Below are 26,296 nucleotides of genomic sequence, written 5' to 3'. Positions count from 1 at the left end.
ATTTATCACTTCAGAAAGATCATAGATTTTATAATTACATTAAGGTCAATTTGTTCTGTGACATATTGTCGGGGACTGTAACGCATCCAAAGGAACTATTTTACAAGTGAGAGAAGTTTCCTTATGTCGACTAGATTATTTTCTTTATAACATCTGTAAAATCAATTTTAATATGTATTTATGCATCTATTTATGTAAGATTTGTACATTATTGTTGGGTGGAAAACTACATTGTAGTTGTTTCCTAAGGCTGGACACTGGGAGGAGCAGTACTGTCTTCTTGGTTGTGCAACTTATGTCTCCAGGAAAACGACACAGTAAACACAGACAGCGAGGATGAAAGCGTTGCAATAGATAAACAAAATCGAAGGAATTTTAAATATATCGTCACTGTCGGGTGAAAACCTTGTATGTCCAAAACCACTTTCAGGAAATGAAAGAAAAGGCCAACGTAATAACATTTGAATGAGCCATTTCCCTTACGGACGGAATTCAGATGAACTCTCGTCACTCTTCATTTGTAAAACCCACATACAGACTGAAGGGTGACCAACAACATTGATTCATGAAATGTTTTTATAAACTGCCAAATATGGAGATACAAGGTTTCTGCCTAACAGCAACGATATATATTTATAATTTGTAATGCTGCAAAACGTAAATCTTAATGTGACCAATTGATGTCTGTGCTGCGTATTTAAAAAAATAAAACATTTTGTAAAATCTACTTCTCCGTTTTAAAAGTGGAATATTGAATTGTCAGTGTGTGATGTTAGTATCTATTTCAGGGATTATCATTAAGTTCCTATTACAACACTGTATTACATGCTGCCGTTATTACCACCCCTGCATTATTCAGTGAGCAGGAGATTATTAGACAGGTCATTACTGGCAGATTTATATCACACACAGGATTCTCTGGCCACTTGGTGGCATTACATATATCGGAGATAAATTACCATATTTGGTTCTAAAGAGCATAGACCACAAACCTACACTGGAATTGTATTTCAAAGTATGGAACATGTTTTATTGTAATTATTTCTGAATATATATTGGACCTAATTCTTGCATTATATTCACAAACTCACACAGGGGTCAGCCTTCATGAAATGTGTGATGTACCGGAAAAAGTTAGGTGTTAAAACGGTTTGTGTTACAGCCGGCAACCAAAATTCATGTCATGCTATCAAGTATAACAGGAACAACAAATTCACTGGTTTTGTCTCAGGTAAGACAACTTGATTATTTGCATGAATCACCACTGCTGTTTCCTGAGGTACGTTTTCAGCTGTTGGTGGTATTGTAGGAAAAAATGTTGGAACTCAAACTCCAGAGACTCTTCCTCCCACTTACTAATAAAAGTAAAATCCAATTTTTAAAACGGCGCCATTCAATATTTTATCGATGTCTGTCTGTTTCTTGTTCAGTGGGTCCACCACTTTGGTCCAGACTGAAATATCTCTACAACTATTTGATTGGTTTGCTTGATTTGGTAGGACTACAAATATACATGTCCCCTTAGGATGCATTGAAATTACTTTGCAGATTCTTTCTAGTGGAATGTCTGCAACTACTGGATGGATTGCTGTAAAATGTATAGATAGACTGTAAAAAATATTGGACGGAGCTTCCAGGTCTGAAAAGTGAAGCCAAAGCGGTAGTGTCTTAAACCTGCATAGTATTTCATTTCCAGCAGGCGACTCCACTGGTTGAAAAACCTAACTGGCTTGTATAGACGTCTATAGGAAAATCGTCTATATCCACGAAGTTCCACTTCCGGGATTGCTCTCATTCTGCCGGAAATACCACCAGATGTCTCTTTGAGGCATTTTTCAGCGGCACCGTGGCTCCACTTGGCGCTTAGCACCGCCCAAGACGATTGTGATTGGTTTAAAGAAATGCTAATAAACCAGAGCACGTTTTTCTCCCATCCCAGAATGCTGTGTGGACTAGCCAGACCCTCCTTCGAAGAGCTGTGGAGGAAGGTCTGTCAATGCGAGTGTGGCCAGGGCGGTGGCTTTACAGGAGTAACCGCTATCTAACTATCCGACAACACCACCTGAGGACTTTCAACCCAAGATATGCTTTACTTTTACTTTAACTAACACCCTGTTAAACAAAGGCTACACAGGTTCGTTGACTGAAGCAAGACAGAGAAGTGGTTCCAAAAAGAAATATTTATTGAAAATTAAATAATTGAAGACTGGAAATGCCTGAAAAGAGGGTGGTTAGAAATGTAGGTGAGTCAAATTAGGATAATCAAAGTTAGGTAGAAGATATAGAAATAGTTTACCATGTTGACAATTTAAAAAGGTACATTTTTTTTAAAAACAACTCCCAGATACTTAAGGGGAAGTGGGCAGAGGCCAACTGTGGATAGACAATCTAACTCAGGGTGTGTTCCAGGGGTGCATCAACTTACCCACCACATGTGCTCACTATAGTCGATAAAGTCACTGCAAACCGGTTCACTGCAAATCCTGTCACCGGAAATCATGTCCCAGTGTCATTATCACTGGGAAACTGTGCAGGGACCCACACTAGCGTGCCTAGCCTCCACCACAAGCTGGCTACTAGCTCCACTGAAAAGGAAACCACAAAACCAAAGATACACCAACAACCAGTCCTTCCAGAAAAATGCGGAGTTTTTTGTGATTGTTGTGGGCAAAAATCCTTGATTATGCGGCACGTTTTCTTAAAAAATGCGATGGAATATGCGGGATATTTATGCAATTTTATGTGATGAAATTGCGGGAACTTGCAAAAATTGCGGGAACTTGCAAAAATTGCGGTTTCCTCATGGCTTCATCGCGGGGTCTGCAGCTTTTCGATGATGTTCAAGTCGTGTAATTACGGCAACATTATGGCAAAAGGGGAAAATGGCTGCTCTTGTGTGAAGTAAACGCAACATTTTTCAACTTTCTGCTAAGATATGTGACTTTTTTGCAACGAAAATGCGGGGATTATGAAATCATGCAAGCCCCGCATATTTTGCGCGGAAATCGGCAATTTATGCAACAAAAGTGCGGCGTATTTGAAAAAATGCGGCCCCCGCATAAATATGCGGACTTTGGCTGATTATGCATTGAATTATGCGATCGCATAATCACGTTTTTCTGGAGGGACAGTTGGTCATATCTAAAATACAAGCAGACCAAACAGGGAGAGTACCGCCTGGTGGCACTTTAACAAAGTTGTAGCAAATAAATTAAAATACTAAGAAACTAAACCAAGGCAAAACAGCAGCTGACAACCTACAAGTCAGAAAACATTTCCATGTTAAAAACAGGTTTAATAACACTTACTTTCAGTAGTCATAACTTGCTGCTGGTTACTCCTATCTTACACCATGAGCTCAGTAGACCAAGAAACACATCACACCACTCCAGGCAGGGGAACTTTAAATTCCTGTCAGACAGGCAAACTACATCAAACGTGTCTTAAAAGCATAACACATGGTTTCAATCTACTCACCTACCTAAATGATCACAGAGAGGGTCCAATGTGGCAACTGACAGGCAGAGAACACCAAAGAGGTAGCCATGATGGCACAGGTGCCTTAAAGTGCCCATATTATGAAAAAAGCACTTTTTCTGGGATTTGGGGTGTTATGTTGTGTCTCTGGTGCTTCCACACACATACAAACTTTGAAAAAAATCCTTCCATGCTGTTTAGAGCGAGATACAGTTTCTGAATGTGTCCTGCCTTCAGTCTCTGGGTGAGCTGTTCAAAATCGGCACGGCTTGTGACGTCACAACCCGAAACGAGCAGGCTAACCGCAACCATTAGCTCATAGCGTTAGCATTAGCATGCTAATGATAATGATAATGCTAACGCTAGCATGCTACCTCGTTCTCAATAGCAAAGCACTGCTACAACACACACAAGTTCACCATAATCTACAAAAGAACTACTTACATGTGCGCCCTCATTTAGAAGTCTCCCAGCTAATCCTGCTCAGTGTTGCCAATTTAGCGACTTTGTCGCTAGATTTAGCGACTTTTCAGACCCCCATAGCGACTTTTTTTTAAAAAAGCGACTAGCGACAAATCTGGCGACTTTCTGTAGAAAAGTCACCAGTATTGTCCAGCGACAACGCAAGGTATTTCTCTCCTGTAGCCGCCAAAACAGTCTTCTGTTCTGTGACAGAGGAGCAGCGGAGCAGCCTCTCCCCTCTCTCCTCATGTGCAGCAGCTCTGTGCACAGTGCGCAGGCAGTTAGAAGGGGAGGGGGGGTCAGGGTGTGCAGGGGCCGGTGTAGGTAGGAGAGACAGCAGGACGTGACGGGAGAAAGACGCCGCTGAGCTGGCCTGGACCTGGGCAAGCCAGCCTTCTTTGAGAATTCTTTATCGATCTTTTGCCCTCCCTTTGTAGAATTTCTTAGAATTTTTTACTTCAAAGATAGGCTACCTAAGTAATAATTATAAGGTAAAATAAATTCCTGTATTGAATTTGTGATTATTTGGCTAAAGAGTTTTATTTCTTTCTATCTACCTTGCTGACACAACCACTAAGCTTTATACAAATGATTGCGTAATGACGTCAACAATATGCAAATGAGCGCATGACGTCATCTAGTGACTTTTAGCGACTTTTGGAGCTGGTGCTAGCGACTTTCATTGGAAAAGAGTTGGCAACACTGATACTGCCTTGTAACTGACCGAAGTTGTAGAAACAGCCTTTCTTTTACTGTCTATGGAGCTAGCTAGCTGACATGATCTACATCTGAGCTACTGCGCATGTGCGAGTGCAATCAAAGATAGTACAGAAGAAGAAGAAGAAGAAAAGAGGTCTCACTCTGTAGCTAAAACAGAGACCAGCTGAAAAGAGGATCTGCAGCAGTGAGAGAGAGAGCGGTGCAGTACAACTAAAATATGGTGTTTTTTTAAAAATTAAACCATGTAAACCTATTCTGGTACAACCTTAAAATACAATTATGAACCTGAAAATGAGCATAATATGGCTGCTTTAAATAAACTCAGCTAATGAGGGGGGTTTGGTCTGGGTGGAGCTAATTTGATACTAGGGAGGTGTGTTCAAGAGCAAACAGTGCAAGGCTGAACACCTGAAGTTCTGCACACAACCCAGCCCCCACTACATGAGACTAATTCATTCGGGTCACATGACGTCACTATAGCTTTGCGCCGCCATCTTTACGACCAACGGTCTCAGTTATGCCTGCGATATGTTGTGCAATTGGCTGCAACAACAGCCGAAAGAGGAACCCCGAACTGGTATTTTATTCTATACCAAAAGAAAAGGATAGAAGAAAGAAGTGGTTAGCTGTCATTCGAAGAGATCATTGGACACCCACGTCTCACACCTTACTATGCAATGAACACTTTGTGTCAGGTAAGCCTTCGCCTCAATTTAGCTACGTAGCTAGCTAGCTATTAGCAGCTAGAGACGAAACAAGCTACCGCAAACCGGAGATTAGCTGCTAACGCTAGCTTTCGGGGCATTTGGAAAGTCACTATTTTATACCACTAACAAGGCTCAAAATAGCACCACACTTCAACGGTAGCATAATGATGGTTCTTACATGTAAACCGAAGCATTGAGAAGATTATAAAGACTGCGTCCAATTGCATCTGCATGTAAACATGTAGGCTACAGTCTTTATAATCTATCTTTTTAATAAACTGTTTGTACACTTACAAAGTTCTTAATGCTTCGGTTAACATTTAGGGACCGTCATTATGCTATCGTTGAAGTGTGGTGATATTTTGAGCCTTGTTAGTGGTATAAAATAGTGATTTACCAAATGCCCCAAAAGCTAGCGTTAGCAGCTAGCTAATTTCCGGTTTGCATGAAAACATCCCAGAGAACGGTCGACTCGGTACACACGTTATTAACTACTATGTTCATTTTGCGCCAGAATTGTCCTTTAAACCTATATTTCACATAAACACAAATCCCGAAAGTAGGATGATGTCAAAGTTAATTTTTCAGTCTACCTATGCAAGTCCCTTTGTTTAGCCCATATAGTAGCTAATTTCATGAAAAGATTTATCAGCCACCATTTGCTTAGTGCTATCCTAACAGTTAAAATGAACTAATTATTGGGCTAAACCCAGTAGTTTTAAACCTCCCAGTTTCCTTATCTGTCCCTTATTACAACCTACATAGGTTCTAAGAGAGAGAGACTCAGGTTGTACAATATCTCACACATGTAATCTTTTATTTTACTATGCTCTGACTTTCTAGGAGCAAAACAGGACAATCCTTTGAGCCCAGATTTTGTGCCCAGTCTTTTTGCACATACCTCGGCGAGGGAGAGGGATAAACAACGTTATGCCTGCAAAAAGTTTCAGCAGACTCAGCTGATGAAGCGCAAGATACGCAAGACCTGCAGCAGTCTTGCTGACCCTTCAACCACCAATGTGGCTGACGTGGAGGAGCATGAGGTCACTACTTTCACTGACCACAACTATACTAAAGACACAGGCCCTGCCAGGCTACGATGTCAGCACTGGAAAGTGAGTGTGCACGGCTCCGAGGCGAGGTCCGTGAGTTAAGGGCCAGGGCAGAGCAGCGGTCCCTGAATGAGGAGGCATTCAGGGATAGTGACACCATGGTGCTGGAACTCACAGGTCTTCCATCCTTCGCCAAATTAATTGTTTTGTTGAATTTTCTATCAGAATTTCTTAAATTTGGACAATCAATCACCCCATTCCAATGTTTGATCCTAACATTAATGAGACTGAGGCTTAATTGTGCCACTTTACTTTTTTGCTTACTTATTTAGAATATCAAAGTCAACTGTCATCAGAGTGTTCAATAGCTCATTAGATTTAATGTATTTCAGATTATCAGATCTAATCTTATGGCCACCAAAAGAACAAATTCAAAATAGTCTCCCAATGTGTTTCAGAAATAACTTTAAGAACTGCACCTCCATCATTGATTGTTTCAAAATATTTATAGAAAAGCCAAGTAACCTAAGATGCCGTGCACAGACATACTCACAGTTCAACACTGCAAAATACCTGATCTCAATAACACCACAAGGTGTTATATCTTATGTGTCAAAAGGATGGGGAGGTCGCACAAGTGACAAGCACATAACGGAAAATTGTGGCTTTCTTGATAAATTGTCACCAGGAGATGTCATTCTAGCTGATAGAGGCTTCGATGTGAAAGAGACAGTGGGTCTGTATTGTGCTCAATTGAAAATACCAGCGTTTACCAAAGGCAAGCAACAGATGCATATACTGGAGCTAGAGGCAACAAGGGGACTCGTATGAGGTTCCGATTGTGCCAAAAATAAGGCAACATGCTATCTGTCTATGCTACGTGTCGTCTTCCATGTCTATGTGTCTTATTAACTGTCTATGTCTGTCTGTCTATGCTATGTGTCGTCTTCCATGTCTATGTATCTATTAACTGTCTATGACTCAACTTTTGTCTGTGTCAACTCAACTTACTCTTGTCGTCTGTCCTTGTCATTTGACTGTCGTCTTGCTGTGTCAATGCTGCATGTGTCATGACTATGTGTTGTTTCACTCTGTCGTTGCTATGCGTCGTTACGATGTGTCGTCTTCTCTCTCTTGCTTCGTGTTGTTGCTATGTGTTGTTGCTATGCATCGTGTCACTCTGTCGTTGCTTTATGTTGTTTCACTCTGTCGTTAGCAAGAGCTAACGTTAGCTAGCAAGAGTTCCGACAGTTGATGTCACGCAATCCCAGCATGCACCAGTCAATATCAAAACACCCAGAGTGATAGAGAAAGACACTTTCTATCTCCATGGCTCTGAAAACACCCATTGGAGCTGAGCTCGAGCCAGAGTTAGATCCCCAAGGGGAAATCATTTGCTGCCTATTTCAATAAACGCTTTGATTCAGCATGGTGGATAGCTGCTGTGCGCCGGGATGCCAGAACCATCGGGAAAAAGATAATGGATAGCATTTATAGGATTTCTAGCTAAAGATCCCGAGAGAAGAAGTGGCTAAATGGATTGCTTCCATAAAACGTGCTAGAAGCAAACAGAACCAAACCGAGCGATGGGAGCCCACAAACAATGGATTTCGGTAATGCTGTGACCACTTCATATCAGGTAACGTAACAGAAATATCTTATCTATGTAGCTAGCTAGCTAGCGTTAGCAAGCAAACAGGCTAAAACGGTTTATAACAGTTGAGGCTAGTAGGGATACAGAAAAAAAAAGGAAGTTCTACCTATGCAGTATGGCATGGATTTTGTGTGGATTACAAAGGCTAACGTTAGCTAACCTAAAAGAAGCACTGTATTCATATTTAAATCCTAAAATCTCAGACTATACTGACTGATATTGCACTATTCCTTCCCTCTCTTTTGTATATTTTTTGTAAAATTGTAAATTTTATGTGTTTATACTGTACAAGAGTAAAGTGTCTTTGAGTACCATGTAAAGCGCTATATAAATAAAATGTATTATTATTATTATTAGATGAGTCTACAAAACAATGATAAAAAGGTTAATATCCTCACTAATGACAGTGTTCATTTTGTAGCTCCCTATCTCAAATGTAAGTCTACCCTAACATTATTTCAGCAGTACATGCTGGCTTTAATTAAGATGAGAATTCATTTGTCTTTTTTTATTTTGGCGTTGATTTGACCGCTGTTTCAAAGCTTTTCAAACACTGTATTGACGTAATGTATTGCAGATTGGTGCCGATGTGCAACATGCTGTGTATGCGTATAGCGTAATACTGTGGACTGTTGGTGCAGTGTTGGTGAATGTAAGATACCTAAACCAAGGAGGATTAATTGTTCTAGGGCGATAATGACTATTAGGCAATAATGACAACAAATAAGTATTACACTAGTTATATTTATTTAAAAGCATTTCTTTTTTTATCATATCACCCCTTGATTTCTTTTCTTCTGCTGTTACAGTTCCCTGTCATGTCACCAAATGTACAACGTTTAGTCTTGTCCCGCTTGTCTTGTCTATTTTTTTCTAAATAAAGATTGTGGGCCAACTCCTTTTCTAATCCTCTCACGACTAATTCTTTCTTTTTGGTGAATTGATCACTTTTGTGCAGCTACGACATATCAATGCAAAGGCAAGTTTGTTACAATTGGTTTATACTGTTTGGTACAGTATAAACATATACACATAGAATTTACAATTTTACAAAAAATATACAAAAGAGAGGGAAGGAATAGTGCAATATCAGTCAGTATAGTCTGAGATTTTAGGATTTAAATATGAATACAGTGCTTCTTTTAGGTTAGCTAACGTTAGCCTTTGTAATCCACACAAAATCCATGCCATACTGCATAGGTAGAACTTACCTTTTCGTAATAACTACTGGTTGTGGCTAGAAAGGAAAGGAACGTAGCTAGCTAGCAGCTGTATCCCTACTAGCCTCAACTGTTATAAACCGTTTTAGCCTGTTTGCTTGCTAACGCTAGCTAGCTAGCTACATAGATAAGATATTTCTGTTACGTTACCTGATATGAAGTGGTCACAGCATTACCGAAATCCATTGTTTGTGGGCTCCCATCGCTCGGTTTGGTTCTGTTTGCTTCTAGCACGTTTTATGGAAGCAATCCATTTAGCCACTTCTTCTCTCGGGATCTTTAGCTAGAAATCCTATAAATGCTATCCATTATCTTTTTCCCGATGGTTCTGGCATCCCGGCGCACAGCAGCTATCCACCATGCTGAATCAAAGCGTTTATTGAAATAGGCAGCAAATGATTTCCCCTTGGGGATCTAACTCTGGCTCGAGCTCAGCTCCAATGGGTGTTTTCAGAGCCATGGAGATAGAAAGTGTCTTTCTCTATCACTCTGGGTGTTTTGATATTGACTGGTGCATGCTGGGATTGCGTGACATCAACTGTCGGAACTGTCGGTACACGATCCGTTCTGCCTGCACGATCCGTTCTGCACATGCACAAGATTCGACCGGAAGCGTGGAACAGATCGTGCAGTGTCGTAAATCCTCGTACAACCGCGCATGCGCGAACATTTTGCGCATGTGCAGAACGGATCGTGCAGGCAGAACGGATCGTGTACCGACAGGAACTCTTGCTAGCTAACGTTAGCTCTTGCTAACGACAGAGTGAAACAACATAAAGCAACGACAGAGTGACACGATGCATAGCAACAACACATAGCAACAACACGAAGCAAGAGAGAGAAGACGACACATCGTAACGACGCATAGCAACGGCGCATAGCAATGACAGAGTGAAACAACACATAGTCATGACACATGCAGCATTGACACAGCAAGACGACAGTCAAATGACAAGGACAGACGACAAGAGTAAGTTGAGTTGACACAGACAAAAGTTGAGTCATAGACAGTTAATAGATACATAGACATGGAAGACGACACATAGCATAGACAGACAGACATAGACATAGACAGTTAATAAGACACATAGACATGGAAGACGACATGTAGCATAGACATATAGCATGTCGCCTTATTTTTGGCACAATCGGAACCTCATAGACTCGCAGCCGTCAGGATCCACGTGGAGCGAGTCATTGGCCTGGTGAGGAATAAGTACACTATTCTTCAGACCACCATCCCTCTGTCCCTCTGCCAAGCTGGCGGGCAAGGACAGCCCTCCATTGACAAAATGGTAAAATGGTTTGCTGTGCTCTTTGTAACATTTGCCCATCTGTCGTCCCTACAGAGTAGAGAGGTGATACAATTGCTTTCCTTGTAAATTTTTAATGTATATAGTATCTCTTTAGTATTTGTGTGGACTCTTAACTACAATGAACAACTACTATACATGCAATTAATAATTATTTGTTTATTGTCCATTTGTAGATGTATTGATCTAATGTATTTGTTACATGACTACAAACACATGCACACAATACAACATACAATATATACAATGACAAAAGAAGAAAAAAAAGAATGTAATATCAATTCAATACATCAATTAATTCATTTATAAAAGCTGCAACTCTGTTCTTTTAAATCAAGGCTGGCTGCCTTTCTTTAACCGTCCTGTTGTCCTCGGGTCAAATTTGACGCATTTAAAAAAAAAAAAAATAAAGTATCGGAAAAGTGGGTTTCTTTCAACCAAATGTTCAGGAAACTAACGTGGTTGTTCCATAAATAAATAAATAAATGATCAGCCCACTACTTTCTTAAAATTAAATCTACAAAAACGTCAAAAGGCGCAGAAAAAAATGACAAACATCGGAGGGGAAAGCAACAAAAGTTTTTAAATTTTTATCCAGAAAAACATAAAGTTGCACGGTCGACGGGAAGATAACGAGGGTTAAACAATTGTTCATTTCTTATACTGAAGTTGCATTGTTGAAACTGAAATCTCGTACTTTATCTGCTTTTATATTTTTAATTGTTTTGAACTGCTCTTTAATGTTTAATTTAGTATACTGCACTGTAACTTCTTGTATTTTATCTGTTTTTATTTTTATTATCGGTTTTAACCGCTCTTTAATGTTGCTGATATGTGCTATACAAATAAAGCTGCCTTGCTAACTTCATATCTTGTTTGTTTGCTTTTTGCATTCTACACACTTCCAACTCTTTGGCACCCTGCTCAGCTTCAGACATGACTTGTGGAAGCGCTTTTGTTTGCATTGCTCAGATGTGCAAGAAAGGATGTCTGTGTCATCAACAGGGTTTCCACAGTAACATCCCTCAGGTGCCTTCTCAAGGTTAGCACTTGAGGAGAGGTGTGGCACAGTAAACCATTTACCCAACAGCTCAGGCAGTACCCCTTTTCTAATGAATTCTTCCATCCTAGTGTAGGCCTCATCAAAAAAGTATTGATCAAATTGGACTCGTTGCATAAAAACTTCTTGTGGTGTCCACACAACAAAATCTCCATACATTACCTCAGCTACAAGCATTTGGGCCTGCAGTTGGTACATGTAACTATGATCTTGCTTGAGGGTCATACCTTCCGCAGTCACAGTAAGGCAGAAATGTGGGTCACTGACACATTCCTTGAGAGCACGGCCATTAGCATTAAAAGGACATTTTATTTCAAGCACACCACTTCCATGGCAATCACAGGTCACCACACCATCTGGCGATGCTCCTAGCCATGGTAGGTCCGGGTTGATAATGAGCCCTGATGCTGTAATGCTGAAGTTCACATGGAGATCTCGCATGGTCTTCAGGTACGACTCCCTGGCAGTGTCTTCATTTTGCAGACCCCATCTGATGAAAACATGTAAGTCTGTCAGCAATGATATTTCAAACTTTATGTAAAACCAACTAGCCTTCATTGTCCCAAATAGACTATAGTGCTGTTACATATATGTTACAAAATATAATTCATGGAGTGTATTCATGATGGAATTGCAAGAAAAAGGCATGGTTAATATGTCTTACTTTCTAAACTGTATACCTGGTTGCTGCTGTTGAAAAGCGAAAAGACTGGGGATAGCAAACTCTCTTTATCAGCGATGAAGAATTCTTTGTCCTGACTGCCTCATGAAATGCTGATGCGGTAACTCTCCCTGCTCTCTGATCAAACCATACCCTGGACTTTCTCTGCTCTCTTGTCTTCTCCTCAACTAACAAACACTCCAAAAATAGCTGAATCATCAAAAGGGTTGTAATGGTAATTACAAAAAAAAGCATGATGTGGTACAAGTGGCGCTTGACAATTACCACCCTTCAAGGTGGGGAATGACAAGAAAAAGTTTGAGAACCACTGTTAAAGAAGTCTTTTTCATATCTTACCTGCTCAGGAGTGAGATGCAGCTCCTCAAAAATCCTAGCAGCCTCCTCCAGCAGTGCGGGCAAATCAAATTCAAGCCTGGTGCTTGAGTACAGCGTAGGAAGAGGTGGTGGCATGTCCAACTGTACAGTCTTGGGCATGTATCTGATAGAATGGCCTTCAACAACTGACAAAATGGCACTTTTCTTAGGGATGGCCTCCTGGTTTTCACTGTGGTGGAGCTGTTCAAAAAACAGCTTGAGCTCATCAGTGGATGCTTTCATGTGATGGTGCTTGTCTTGTTTTTTATCTTTCTCCTTATTTTGAAAGATGTTTGATAGCTCATCATATTTCACGAGTTTTTGCTTTGGCTCTTCCCATGCACATGCTTTGTCTGTGCATGCCTGTCCCTCTCTGTGCTCAACACCAGCTAGGAGTGAGAACATTAGTGCTGCGGCGTGGGAGCACACCTCTCCCAGCCCTGCCATACAAGTGCAGTGTGCCATGACGACAGTCCCTGCCTCCTGCACCACTACCCATGGCCATGGTGGCTTAGTGTTAAGAGCCTGTGAATGATGGACCTGTTAAGTGAAGAACAAACTGTTAAATAGTGAATATCTTTTCAAAGGCTAATTCTCCTACTATTGCTGTAATGGATAGCATAATAATAGTTGGAGTCGTAGATCTTCTGTAGCCTAAACCTTCTGTAGGACAATCCAGGTAGCAGCTAGCACTAAAACTGAGCAGCTAAAGCTCTAGCAGAAAGCTGAAGTGCTCACTAGCAGCACTGACATAAACAATGATCAGAGTAACCCACCACAAACTGTTCACATAAAGTCACAATCGCCTCGTTTCCCTTCCCTTCATGTTCTTTCAATGAGTATGAACACATCTGACATTAAAGAACATTATCCAGATTGACAGCTAGCCGTGAGCCGTGTCTATGACACAGTAGATATCAAAATCCACAGAAGATGATTGACTTTCATTGGGTCGCCGAGCTGATTCGCTGCTATTTTGGACTGAACAAAGGGTAAGGTGACCAGATTTCTGAGACAAAATCCGGGGACATTTTCAGCTCAGAAGTGTAAATATCTCCTAAACAGGTAATGTTTTTATCTTTGTAAACTTAAAACGGGGACACTGCCCAAGAGCTGCACTTAGGGGGGTCCATGGGCATGCTCCCCTGTAAGAAAATTTTGTCTATTTTAACGTTTAAATGCATCAATCTGGTGCACTTTCAAAAGAAATTCAGACAACCAGAACCAGAAAGTGTGGATTACATTTTGAGCTCCAGTCTGTCCACTATCCTACGGACAGGGTAAAGATTGCTTACCTGATTTCCCACCTGTCCAGACGAGCAGAGGCGTGGGCTACTTCAGAGTGGGAAAGGAATTCGCCCCTGTGTGACTCGTTTACTCGCTTCACCCAGACTTTCACACAGATTTTTCAGCATGTTACTCCGGGCAGAGAAGCGGCCCGGGCTCTGGTGAGCCTTCGTCAGGGCAAACGAAGAGTGGCGGACTATGCTATTGACTTTCGCCAGCTGGCAGCTGAGAGCGGGTGGAATCAGGCTGCTCTTCTGGATGCCTTCCTGTGTGGTCTGTCATGTGCGCTGAAGGATCAGCTGGCGGCACTGGATCTTCCAGAGGACCTCGACGCACTCATCGCCCTGGCTATCAAGGTAGACAAATGGTGCTTCGATCATGAAAAGGAGAGGTTCGATTCCACGGATTCTCCACTGGCTGATCAGAGAATGGTCGTCTCGGGTATGGGGCGCTCCTCGCCACCGCCATTCACGCCAGACGTTGCTTCGCTTCCAGCTTCCACGGGTGAGGATCCTATGCAACTGGGTAGAACCCGGTTAACCCCTGTTGAGAGACAGAGGAGAATCCGGGAAGGAACTTGCATCTACTGCGACCAGCTGGGTCATTTCATCAGTCAGTGCCCAGTAAGAGAGAGGGGCTCGCCAGTAAGGGAAAGGTTCCTGGTGGGTCATGCTGCAATTTCTGGTGTTCCCTCTCGCCCCAGGTTCGCTGTACCTCTGTCTTCCTCTGGGGTCTCCAATACTCAGGCGGTGATGGTGGATTCCGGAGCTACTATTAGCCTCATGGACTTTTCTCTTGCCAGAAGGTTGGGACTGAAGTCTGTTCCGCTGTCTGCGTCGTTGAGGGCCACAGCGCTGGATGGCCGGATGCTCTGGTGGGTAACTCGTCAGTCCACTCCTGTGACTCTGGTTTTCCCTGACCTACATACTGAGACTATTGATTTTTTTCTGGTAGATTCCTCCCAACACCCGATTATCCTCGGGTTTCCATGGCTCCTCAAACACAACCCTCACATTGACTGGACTTTGGGGGTTGTTAAGGGGTGGGGGGACTCCTGTGCTAAGACCTGTTTTCGGTCCAGACCCGGAGGGCGTTCTGGGAGTAGCATTCCTGGGTCGACTCATGCGAATGTGACTGTGGTTCCTGCTCCCCGTGTTCAGTCGGCAGCTCTACCAACTCCTGTTCCCCATGTTCTGATGACTGCCTGGTTGACTCCTGCTCCCCGTGTTCAGTCGGTGGCTCGGCCAACTCCTGTTCGTGTTCTGTCGGTGACTTGGCCAACTCATGTTTCGGTTGCCTTGTCGCCGGACCCTGGCCCAGCTGTCCCTTCGCCTGGTTCCAGCCCAGCGGATCCGTCACCTGTCTTCATCCCAGCTGACCCGTCGCCTGACTCCAGGCCAGCTGTCCCTTCGTCTGCCCGGTTTACAAGGAGACTAAGCCTTCGCCGTTCTGCTCGGCTGTTTGAGGAGTTTCGCCTTCGCTGCCGGCCTCTGTTCACGGTTCCCGTTGCCCTCAGCTCTCTGTTCCCGAGCCCTGCTGTCCTGTGTCACTCCCGTTTTTGTTCCCCCTTCACCCTCCCTGGGATTAGCCTAGTGTTGTTGTAGCTTGTATTTTATACCTTATCTTATTCTATTTTAGCTTGCTTTTATTTAATTGTAGCTATTTAAATGTGCTTTTATAATGTGTTTCTTTTGGTCAATATTTTTTGTTTTATGTAAATGTTTAGGGTAGTAAGTCTTTTCAGGAACAAATAGCGGACAATCTAAAATTGTTGATACATTTCTTAGTAATTTTTGTTCAAAAGGCTATTTACCACCATTACATGACAGTTTATATATTTTTTTACAAGCACAATTTATCTAATCCAGGTTATTTACATTTTTTAAATATGCACTGAGTATACATTTAGTTAAACTTATCTGTAAAAAAAACCCTGCCTTATCAGAACACAGAGGAGCAACACTCCCAGCAGATCGCAAAGATTTATCGAACTTATGATGTACACCTGCAAGAAATCTGGTACTCAAGGCCACTTGAGGCCGCCAAGTGTAAAGTCATCTGGCATATTTGATATCATGCCAATATCATGAAATGCTAGTCTGGGTAAGCCCAGCCCGATCTGCCGGCGATTTGATTTTGCCCTGCAGCTCAGGCTGGAAACCTGTACATTTATCTATCCTGGGAACCAATCATAAACTGGCTTATCCACCTGGCGCGCTATTGGTGGGTTTAACATGATGACGATAGAGAAGCGACCAAGCAGCTTCTTGTTTACATTCAACATGGCGTCCACTGAAGTGCAGCAACCCGTTGATGCCGCTGTCGCTGCTACGTCTTGGTCTGATTGGTTGAAGGACTATCCAATTGCTTACAGAGTCATTTGAACTATGGCCATTGATCACGTCTCTTGCGCAGTAGAAAATACAGAGCAGACTCCCCAGACTAATGTTTAATCTGAAAAGATTGAGCTTGGTCTGCAGATAGCCAGGCTAATGAAATGATGCAAAGAAAGTTTCACAGATTTAACAACAATAGGAAAATTGCAGAATACACTTTGACTACAGTTTTTTCTATAACATTTTACCATGAATGCAGTCCATTTACTACTTACATTAAAGTAAGAACTCTGGAAGAAAACTAATTAGGTCAATTAAAAACGAATGAGACAAGAGTGCTGACTGACTGAGTATTCATGGCTAATTTTAGAAATGTATTTCTTTTGTTTTGGCTGCGACATGCGTTGACTTTCCTCCCGCAGGACATGGTGTATTCTGATTGGCAACATCAGCTTCACTATGTAGGTGAATGCATCTTGGAACTTGTTTTTGGCACACACCACTCACAACCATCATCATACTGGCGAATAACCTCCTCCCTAAGCCATTGGATTAGATTACAGATGCAATGTTTTTACTAAAGCTACTTCCAGGGCTGTGATCAGACCAACCTGTGCCAGGCTGGGCACTTTAAAGCAGCCATATTATGCTCATTTTCAGGTTCATAATTGTATTTTAAGGTTGTACCAGAATAGGTTTACATGGTTTAATTTTCAAAAAACACCATATTTGTGTTGTACTGCAGTGCTCTATCTCACTGCTGCAGATCCTCTTTTCACCTGGTCTCTGTTTTAGCTACAGAGTGAGACCTCTTTTCTTTGATTGCACTGCACATGCCCAGTAGCTCAGATGTAGATCATGTCAGCTAGCTAGCTCCATAGACAGTAAAAGAAAGGCTGTTTCTACAACTTCGGTCAGTTACAAGGCAGGATTAGCTGGGAGACTTCTAAATGAGGGCGCACATGTAAGTAGTTCTTTTGTAGATTATGGTGAACTTGTGTGTGTTGTAGCAGTGCTTTGCTACTGAGAACGAGGTAGCATGCTAGCGTTAGCATGCTAGCATTAGCATTAGCGTTAGCATGCTAACGCTACGAGCTAATGGTTGCGGTTAGCCTGCTCGTTTCGGCTTGTGACGTCACAAGCCATGCCGATTTTGAACAGCTCACCCAGAGACTGAAGGCAGGACACATTCAGAAACTGTATCTCACTCTAAACACCATGGATGGATTTTTTTCAAAGTTTGTATGTGTGTGGAAGCACCAGAGACACAACATAACACCCCAAATCCCAGAAAAAGTGTTTTTTTCATAATATGGGCACTTTAAGACCCTTTTCTCCCAGACTAAGATCAGTATATTTCTTGTCTCTCAGAAATGTGTAACGTGCATCCTCAGGGTAAGTTGAAGTCAAGATGTTACACTGATAGATTATAGATAGAGGATCAAGAGTACATTTCCAGGATAATTGCCTGACATTGGTTCTCTGTGTGATACCATTCTCACACTCCGTTCGCTTCGGGAAACAACAACAAACTTGAAAATGGCAAGTTTTAAGGAAAATTTGGATGTTGCAACAAGGCAGGCCTGCTTGGTTCTTTCAGTGAATGATTGTAAAGATTTACAAAGAATATGTTAACGGCATTTCCTCTCTCACTGGGACGTTTTGGGACCAATTGGTGGGGATGGCTATGAATAAAATACACACGGAGATTTAAATAGCTTACATTACTGTATTGTGTCAACAGTTAACTTCATTTAATATTGTATGTGGCATTTTCTTTTGCGGGGTCCTTCCCAAGACTATTTAGCAGAGCCACCGTCGCTGCGTCCAGAGCTTAGCGCCACTCATGACGATTGTGATTGGTTAAAAGAAATGTAGAAATGTTTTTTTCTCCTATCCCAGAATGTACATGTGACATAGCCAGACCTTATAGCGCTGTGGAGATAGTTCTGGCAATGCGAGGCAATTCCACACATGACAGGGACTATCCATGCTAAAGTTCCCTCCAGAGAGAGTAATAGAGGCCCTCTTCTGTCAAACAAATATGCAGGAAGTAATAAAGTTTGATGGATGACCTGCAGGTCAAGAGGTCACGAGCTGTCAAAAACGTGATTTACATCTGCCAGATGTTTCTGACGCAATCCTTCCGGAAGCTTCGAGAAAGAGGGCGTGCCTCAGACCGGATGTTACAGAGTAGGAATCCGGAAACTGCATATTAATGCGTCAATACAGGAAATTGCGTGTTTTTAAATGAACCAATGGGCGTGATACGGGAAATTGCATTTTTTTAAATGAGCCAGTGAGAGAAGAGGGGTGGATCAACAAGTAGTATGGTTCAAGGATAAAAAGGGTGTCTTTTCTGGTCTAAAACATAGAAAGACGGCCTTTCATTCTACTCATCATGAATGTAAACTTCAATAGCGCTGCTTCAGAGATGGCTGATGAAGAAGTTGGCTCTCCACTGAGTCCGTATCAAGGAGGTGCCTCCAGCAGGTGGTCTTCTTCGCTGATCTGCGAGACTCCGATAACGATATTCCAAGACGCTCTTACTGCACCCGGAGCTCCAAAGAAATGCACGTTGTATCTGTGTCGTAGCCAATTGCCTCCGACTGAATCTCTGCATGAGGAATGGTCTCTACAGCCGAGTGGAATGTGTGGAGACTGGGGCTATGTCTTCAAGTACGAAGAAGGTGAACTCTGCTTTTATCAGCTGAAGGAAGGGGAGAAATTGTCTCCTTCAACCGTCATGGTGAAAATGACCTTTGATGACTGGGGTGTGATGAAGACGTTGCTACAATTTGGTACTTCTCAGAGTAACGCCAATAAGGAAAATGAGGGTGTGGCTGGAGCGACCCAGGAAAAAGAGACTCAAACGGTTATGGTAGAATGTAAGGAGGAGGAGACGGATGTAAACATTTGTGACAATGATGAAGAGAATACCGAGGCGGCGCCTCCTAGATCGGCCAATTACCCCAGCGATAGCGACTTGGCTAAGATGAACATCGTCTTGGATCAACATGGCCGTCTGTTACCACAACCTCGGGTCGATGGTGGTTCCAGGCCCTTCTGCTATCCAGGGATTCGGAAGTAAAGAGAGCCTGCGAATTATTTGTTTTGCAAAGATTTAATCCAGACTGCGGTTTATTCCGAACCGTGCTAGTCTTACCAGCCCTGGAATGGGTGGAGCGGATGATGGAGATGGAGGATAGGGTTACCAGTCTCTTCCTTAGCAGCCGCGGATGGAAAAATACCCTGGTTGTGAAAAAAACTTTAAACTTTTGAACTTTTGTTTTTACCACGCCTCCTTTCCGGAACTTTCCCGACCCCACCTCCTTTCCAGAATTTTCCTAACCACACCTCCTTCCTGAACATTCCTAACCACGCCCCCTTACAATATTATAAAGACTGAAGCAGACCGAAGCAGACAACAACGGAACTTGACAAGATGTTCAACGGCGAACAGAAGAAAATCGCAACGATGCCTAGCTCAACAACAACCACAGTAATGAGACCCCCTACCCTATGGATGAGAAACCTTACCCCGCGGGTCCTCTTTGCCTCCTCAAAGGCGGACGGTCAAAACCTGGTGTGTCCGCCTCCCTCTCCCGAGACAGCGACTCAGGACTACACGGGTGTGTGTGACTCTAATGAGGATGAGGCCACTCAGGACTACACTAATGAGGCCGGCACAGTCGCTACACCTACGGATGAGGGAATCGCTGATTCATCGGAGGAGGAGGAGGAGGAGGAAGACGAAAACCCTGGTTCTTCAGAAGATGAGATGGAGTCGGAAATCCCGGATGAACAGGGCGAGGAAGGCGGTCAGGAGGAGAGTCCAGAAAGTCCTCCAAACGCTCAGGAGGAGAGCCCTCCTCCTCCTTGCCAGGAGGATGAGGTAGACGGTTGGGTTTCTTCTCTCGTCATCGATACCATCAAATCGGCGGTTTTTCATCTTCTCAATCTAATTATTCACGACGACAGACGCTCTGAGTGCTATGGCTGTAAGGTCGATCATCCTAGCCAACGGCAGCACGCATGTCTGGAAGTACTTGAGGACGACTTTTACGAGCGCTGCTTTTACCGCCTGATGAAAAGACTCATCACACCTCACTTTATTCCCGCTATTCAGAGTCTGTTGCTTGCCCGCAACATCAAAACAGAGGATTTCAGAGTCCGTGTAGTCGCCGAGACGCTACTCCACGAACTGAAATTAGCAAAGAAAATCTTTGACCCCATCACGGACATGTATGATAATTTGATTGGGCAAGATTCTGTGAAAATCTTTCAACTGCGGCTGGTCACAGAGCGTTTCAAGGGCTCGTAAGGGGGATATGTTCCCTGCTTTATGAAGAAAACAAAACAGAAAAGAAAAAAAAAAAAAGAAAAAATCACTACATTTTAATAGTAATGTAAGTGTTATGTAACCTGTTTTAAGAATTGTATTTCCTTTTGAACAGAAAAACAATGTTTTTTAAACGAGTGATTTCTACTTTTTAATATAATCCTGTTTTAAGAATTGTATTTCCTTTTGAAAATAAAGAATAATGTTTTTTAAATGAGTGATTTCTACTTTTTAATATAACCTGTTTGAATTGTATTTACCATCTTTTGAAAATAAAGAATAATAAAAAATAAAATGAATAAAGAGTCATTCTTGCGTACGGGGCGTCTTAGAAAACATTAGCGGTTTCAGAGGAAAGGATGTCGGAGAAACGGGTGATGGAAAACATCTATTACAATCCACAGCATCCCGGTAGCTTTGGCGGCGTACAACGTCTCCGACAGGGTGTACAGGATGAAACTGGTGAAAAAGTCAGTGTTCGGGAAGTTAAAGATTTTTTATCTGAGCAAGATGCCTATACATTGCATAAACCAGCGCGAGTACATTTTAAGAGAAATAGAGTGTTTGTTACAAAACCTTTAAATCAGTTTCAAGCCGACCTCTGTGACATGCAAGCCTTGGCTGCACATAATGACGGATTTAATTATTTACTGACCGTTATAGACGTATTTTCTAAAAAAGCATATGTGCGTCCCTTGAAGAGGAAGACGGCTGCTGAGGTCGTAAAAGCGTTTGAATCAGTGTTTCGAGAGAGCTTAATACCTGCCAAGCTACAAACTGACGCAGGCAAAGAATTTTTCAACAAGAAATTTGAGGCTCTCATGAAGAAATACGGTATCAATCATTTTAGAACTGCCAGTGACTTAAAGGCATCGGTCATCGAGAGATATAACCGTACCTTGAAATCTCGCATGTTTAAATATTTCACGGCGCGCAACACCAGACGTTACCTCGACGCCTTACCTGACCTGGTACATAGTTATAACAACAGTTATCACAGCTCTATAAAAATGACGCCTATGGAGGTCACACCGGAGAACGCCGATCAGGTGTTTCACAACCTGTACGGCACCTTTGCCTCTCGTCACAGGAATAAAATAAAGATGTCGTTTAAGAAAGGGGATTTGGTACGTTTATCCAAGGTGAGAGGCGTGTTTGATAAAAAATATGAACAGAGTTTTACGGACGAAGTCTTTACAGTGGCGGACCGTATTCCCCGTACGCCTCCCGTATACAAATTAGAAGATTATGATGGTGAGTCTATCGAGGGTTCATTTTATGAAGCGGAGCTGCAAAAAGTAAAAATGGCCGCAAACAAAATGTTTCAAGTGGAGAAAATCTTAAAACATCGCACCGTCAAAGGCGAGAAACAGGCTTTTGTGCAATGGAAAAACTGGCCGGAGAAGTTCAACAGTTGGGTTAAATTGGCTGATGTGGTCAGTATATAAAAAGGTGGGGTGCAAAGGACACGCCGTCACTCGATTTCAATAGAGAATCATGGAACACACAGCCGCAGAGGGCTTTTACGTAACTCTGCCTTCCAACGCCAGTAAGGAAATATTTAAAAGTAATACTAGTAGTTGTTACACAATCGATCTGGCTAAACCGATTGAACTGAGCGGCGAATGGGTAGTAGGTCTATGCGAAATCGTATATCCTCGTACGTGGTATAATTTACCGTCAGATTCGTCCTATTTTGAACTGAACCGAGTGACCGACGAGTCTCAACCGCTGGTTAAGGTGAAATTCAACCGCGGTGCATACTATAACCGTCCTAAAGATCTCCTGGAATATTTGGTCCCTGCGGCCAAAAAACATGATCCATCCTTTGATGCGACTTTTAACACTGCGACCAAATGCATCGACTTCAAAGGCGACGGTCTTTACAAAATCCGTACCTACCCCCCGCTGGCTTACATGTTGGGCTTAAAAGCCGGCGAATGGTGGACGCTCTCTCGGAGGCCATCAACCTATCCCAGCGATTTAAACGCTGGCGTATATAACCTGTTTGTATACACCGACATTATTCAGTATCAAGCGGTCGGCGACAGCTACTCACCGCTGCTTTGTGTGGTGAATGTGAAAGGTGATTTTGGAGACGTGACTAGCATCAGGTATAATACGGTACATTATATACCCGTGTCAAAAAATTACATCAAAAACATACGTATTGAAATTAAAACCGATCGCGACAGGAACGTTGATTTTGTGTTTGGAAAGACAATTGTGAAATTACACTTTAAACCGGTCCAGCGTTCATTGTAAGTACCCGGTAAGATGTTACATATCAAAGAAGATCCTCGGCGCTTCGTAGCGTACTATGAAGGTCAAGTAGGCGGGGCTTTACCCGGTTTTTACGGAGCCCCTGTCATGTACGGGCGAGGCTTAGGCTCTATCTTTTCAAAGTTGTTTCGGTTCGTATCACCGCTGCTGAAAAAAGGTTTCGCTGTGGCAAAACCGCATCTTAAAACAGCCGCTACAAACATTGCGTCCGATGCCGTGAAAGGATTTATGGGAAAACTGTCCGAGAATAAGAATCAGGAGGGTTCCGGAGGGATCATGGTACTGTCCCGTAGAGCGAGGAAACGACCTCCGGGCGAGCGTGTTGTTTCCTCTGCATTTAAAAAACGTGCGACGCTCAAGAAGAGAACGTCAGTCAGGAGAGGCGCGCCTAAGAGAAGGAAGTCGACGCAGAGCTCTGACATATTTTAACGCAGCACACACACACACACACACACAATGGCTCTTTTACATCAGAAATCAGCCGAGTGCACCCTGGCTGAACTGGATCTCTTTTCAGCTCCCATGACGCAACTATCTGTAGAGGACAAAAAATATCAGGAATACCAACCTCTCTCTGCACTGAGCGACAACTCTCCAATTGAATTCTTTATACCCGGAGACGGTGAAAAGTATTTGGACTTGAATGATACGTTGTTACACCTCCGAGTTAAAATCACAGAGAAGGATGGGGCAGACATCCCAGCCGATACAGCGGTGGGGCTCATCAATTATCCTCTCAATACAATTTTTAGCCAATGCGACGTTATTCTGGGGGACAGATTGATTTCACAATCCAGCGCCACTCACCCTTACAGAGCCGTGATAGAAACCTTACTCAACTTTTCAGAGGACACATTAAAGAGTCAATTTAGCGGCGGCCTGTTTTACAAAGACACTCCGGGGTCAATGGATTCTATCATAGTGACTAACGGACCAAACAAAGGATTAGTCCAGAGAGCGCAATTCAGCGCAGAATCTGGCGAAGTTGACTTACTAGGACCTGTTCACAGCGACATTTTTTTCTGTGAGCGCCTGTTGTTAAACTCTGTTGATTTGAGAATTAAACTTATTCGTAACAGCGACGCGTTTTGCCTTATGGGAGCTCGTGACTCAGAGTTCACCCTGAAGATATTATCAGCCTCCCTGTTTGTTAAAAAGGTCACCGTTTCCCCTGCTGTACGCCTGGGTCACGCCGCGGCCCTGATGAAAGGAAATGCCCTCTATTCGCTCTCGCGCGTCAGTGTGAAAACGTACTCTATCCCTGAAAATTCCAGGATATGTAACCAGGAGAATCTTTTTCTGGGTGCTATGCCCCGCTATTTAGCTTTAGCCATGGTTCACCATGATGCTTTTGTAGGGAGACGGGACCTGTCTCCCTTTAATTTCAAACATAATGATGTGGAATATTTAGCGTTGTGCCAGGACGGTAGACAGGTTCCTGCTAAGGCCTTTCAGCCCCGTTTCAATAGCGGAAATTCAGTCAGAGAATTCTACAATATGTTTACGGCCACGGGTCGCCATCTTAAAGACCAGCCTCTTAGCATCAACCGCAGCGATTTTAACCAAGGTTATTCTCTGTTTGTGTTCAATCTTGGGGCGACCGAAGACAGCGACGCCCTGTCTCCAATTTCCAACGGAAATTTGCGTTTGGAGATGAGATTTAGGGTACCGTTGCCTTACACTACAACACTCATTGTATACGCATGCTACGATTCCATTCTGGAGATCAACGCTAAAAGACAGGTGCTGGTGGATTATTATTAAAAAGATGGATAATCATCAGCTAGAATGGCTGATGCATCATCTTACGGGTAATTTATTCCACGGAGTGTGGGCTTCTGATCAACTAGCATCGCTGGGTCGGACCTTCCGTCTACCTGTCTACTTTATCGTCAACACTCATCCGTCCCACATGCCCGGACAGCACTGGCTGGCGTTGACGCTGGAAGAGGACGGCGGTGCGACTTTTTTCGACTCGTACGGATTCCCGCCTGATTTTGCGCATTACCCCTCGAGCATTTTGCAGTTTCTGGAAAACCGTTCAAAGAAGATAGAGTATCACAGCCGTCAGCTCCAGCACACTTTCTCGACCGTATGCGGTCAACATTGTGTTTTTTATCTCTGTCATAGAGCCTGCGGCTTATCATATAGTCAAATGATGACTCTGTATCATGAAGATGTCAATAAAAATGACCGGATGGTGTCTAATTTTGTCAATAAATATCAAAGGTGCGTCGGTCGTAACCGTTCAGAATCTTTTCACCATGGTTCATGCTCTTTAGACATGTTTAGAGATTGTTACCGCTTGTAAGAAACAATAAGAAAGACTCTGTAACCATAAACTTGTGATTAATAAAACATGTTTATTGAAAATGACATGAGTGTATGGTGTCGTTAATCCAAAGTTGTCCAGCGCGGTGATAGTAGATACACGTTCTTTCTTTTTTCCCGCGGTAATTTTTCTTCAGAAGTTGACCATCGCGGTGATAATAGGAATGTTTTTCTTCTTTTTTCCCGCGGTAATTTTTCTTCAGAAGTTGTCCATCGCGGTGATAATAGGAATGTTTTCTTTCTTTTTTCCCGCGGTAATTTTTCTTCAAAAGCATCTCCCTCCATTCGGAGCTGACTGTACTGCGCGCGTGCTTGGGGATTTTTAAACATGGACTCAGGGATATTTAAGCCCTCCAGCGTATTCAAGAAACTAGTCCAACCTTTTGGTGTTGATTGGGTTCTTCTTTTAGTGGTCAGTGAGAGGGTTTTTATTAAGTCAAGCATATGGGAGCCTTTTACTACATCTCCCTTATATATAAATTCGCCTCTCGACGTCCAACCCTCGTCACTTGCGGCTAATTTCTGCATAATATAGAGAGCGTTTTTACGGTCACGTGGGGGTAGGTTTTTTAACACCTCGCTCGCTGTTTCATCCAAAATGGTACGGTGGTCGGCAACTGCTACTGCATCTACTGCTGCTGCTGGTGCTGATGCTGCAGCAGCAGGTGCTGCAGAGTGCTCAGATTCTGATGCATCCTGTTGCAGGCTGAGAGTAACGTTGTGAACATCATTCTTACTTTGTTTAAGCAAAGTGAGATATCGTAGCAGTAGAGCTTCGTACCTTTTAGCTTTTTCATATGAATTTAATCCCGGATCATTTAGTACCGCGCTCATTTTCTCATTCAAATCATCTTCAGCCGTCTGTCTGATGGACGGCTCCGGTCTAGTTATTTTGCTCAGCTGCTGGGGTGAAATCAAATACATCTTCTTGGCAGCCCTCAGAGCCATCTTTTATTTTTTCTTCCGCTCTTACGTTTTTGGAAGCAGGCCTCCTAACAAATTTCCCAGAATAGGAA

The 26,296-nt window shown here is 42.9% G+C and overlaps 1 protein-coding gene across 2 annotated transcripts; it reads right to left on the bottom strand.

Moving 5' to 3' along the window:
• Positions 1-11,380: 11,380 nt before the first annotated feature.
• On the bottom strand, positions 11,381-13,505 carry LOC116058155. 2 transcript variants are annotated; one of them, XM_031310855.1, is made up of 2 exons: positions 12,684-13,505; positions 11,381-12,155 (listed from the first exon to the last, which is right to left on the bottom strand). In XM_031310855.1, the coding sequence occupies exons 1-2, from the start codon at positions 13,164-13,166 to the stop codon at positions 12,138-12,140; spliced, it is 501 nt and encodes a 166-aa protein (XP_031166715.1). In that variant the 5' UTR covers positions 13,167-13,505; the 3' UTR covers positions 11,381-12,137. The 2 variants fall into 2 exon arrangements, with proteins under 2 accessions (XP_031166715.1, XP_031166714.1); XM_031310854.2 differs by lacking the exon at positions 12,684-13,505 and adding an exon at positions 12,346-12,663.
• Positions 13,506-26,296: the final 12,791 nt, after the last annotated feature.

This window comes from Sander lucioperca, chromosome 13, assembly GCF_008315115.2.
Source record: "Sander lucioperca isolate FBNREF2018 chromosome 13, SLUC_FBN_1.2, whole genome shotgun sequence".
Classification (NCBI taxonomy): domain Eukaryota; kingdom Metazoa; phylum Chordata; class Actinopteri; order Perciformes; family Percidae; genus Sander; species Sander lucioperca.
The sequence above is the reverse complement of the archived record's forward strand: the minus strand, read 5'-3'. Positions and strand labels throughout refer to the sequence as shown.

Bases quoted from the DNA above. Each gene is read 5' to 3' on its own strand.
- LOC116058155 (XM_031310854.2), bottom strand. From the start codon at position 12,581: ATGCTTTTTTTTGTAATTACCATTACAACCCTTTTGATGATTCAGCTA. The intron at 12,156-12,345 runs GTATACAGTTTA...TGTTTTCATCAG, and splicing joins TTTTCAACAGCAGCAACCAG to ATGGGGTCTGCAAAATGAAG.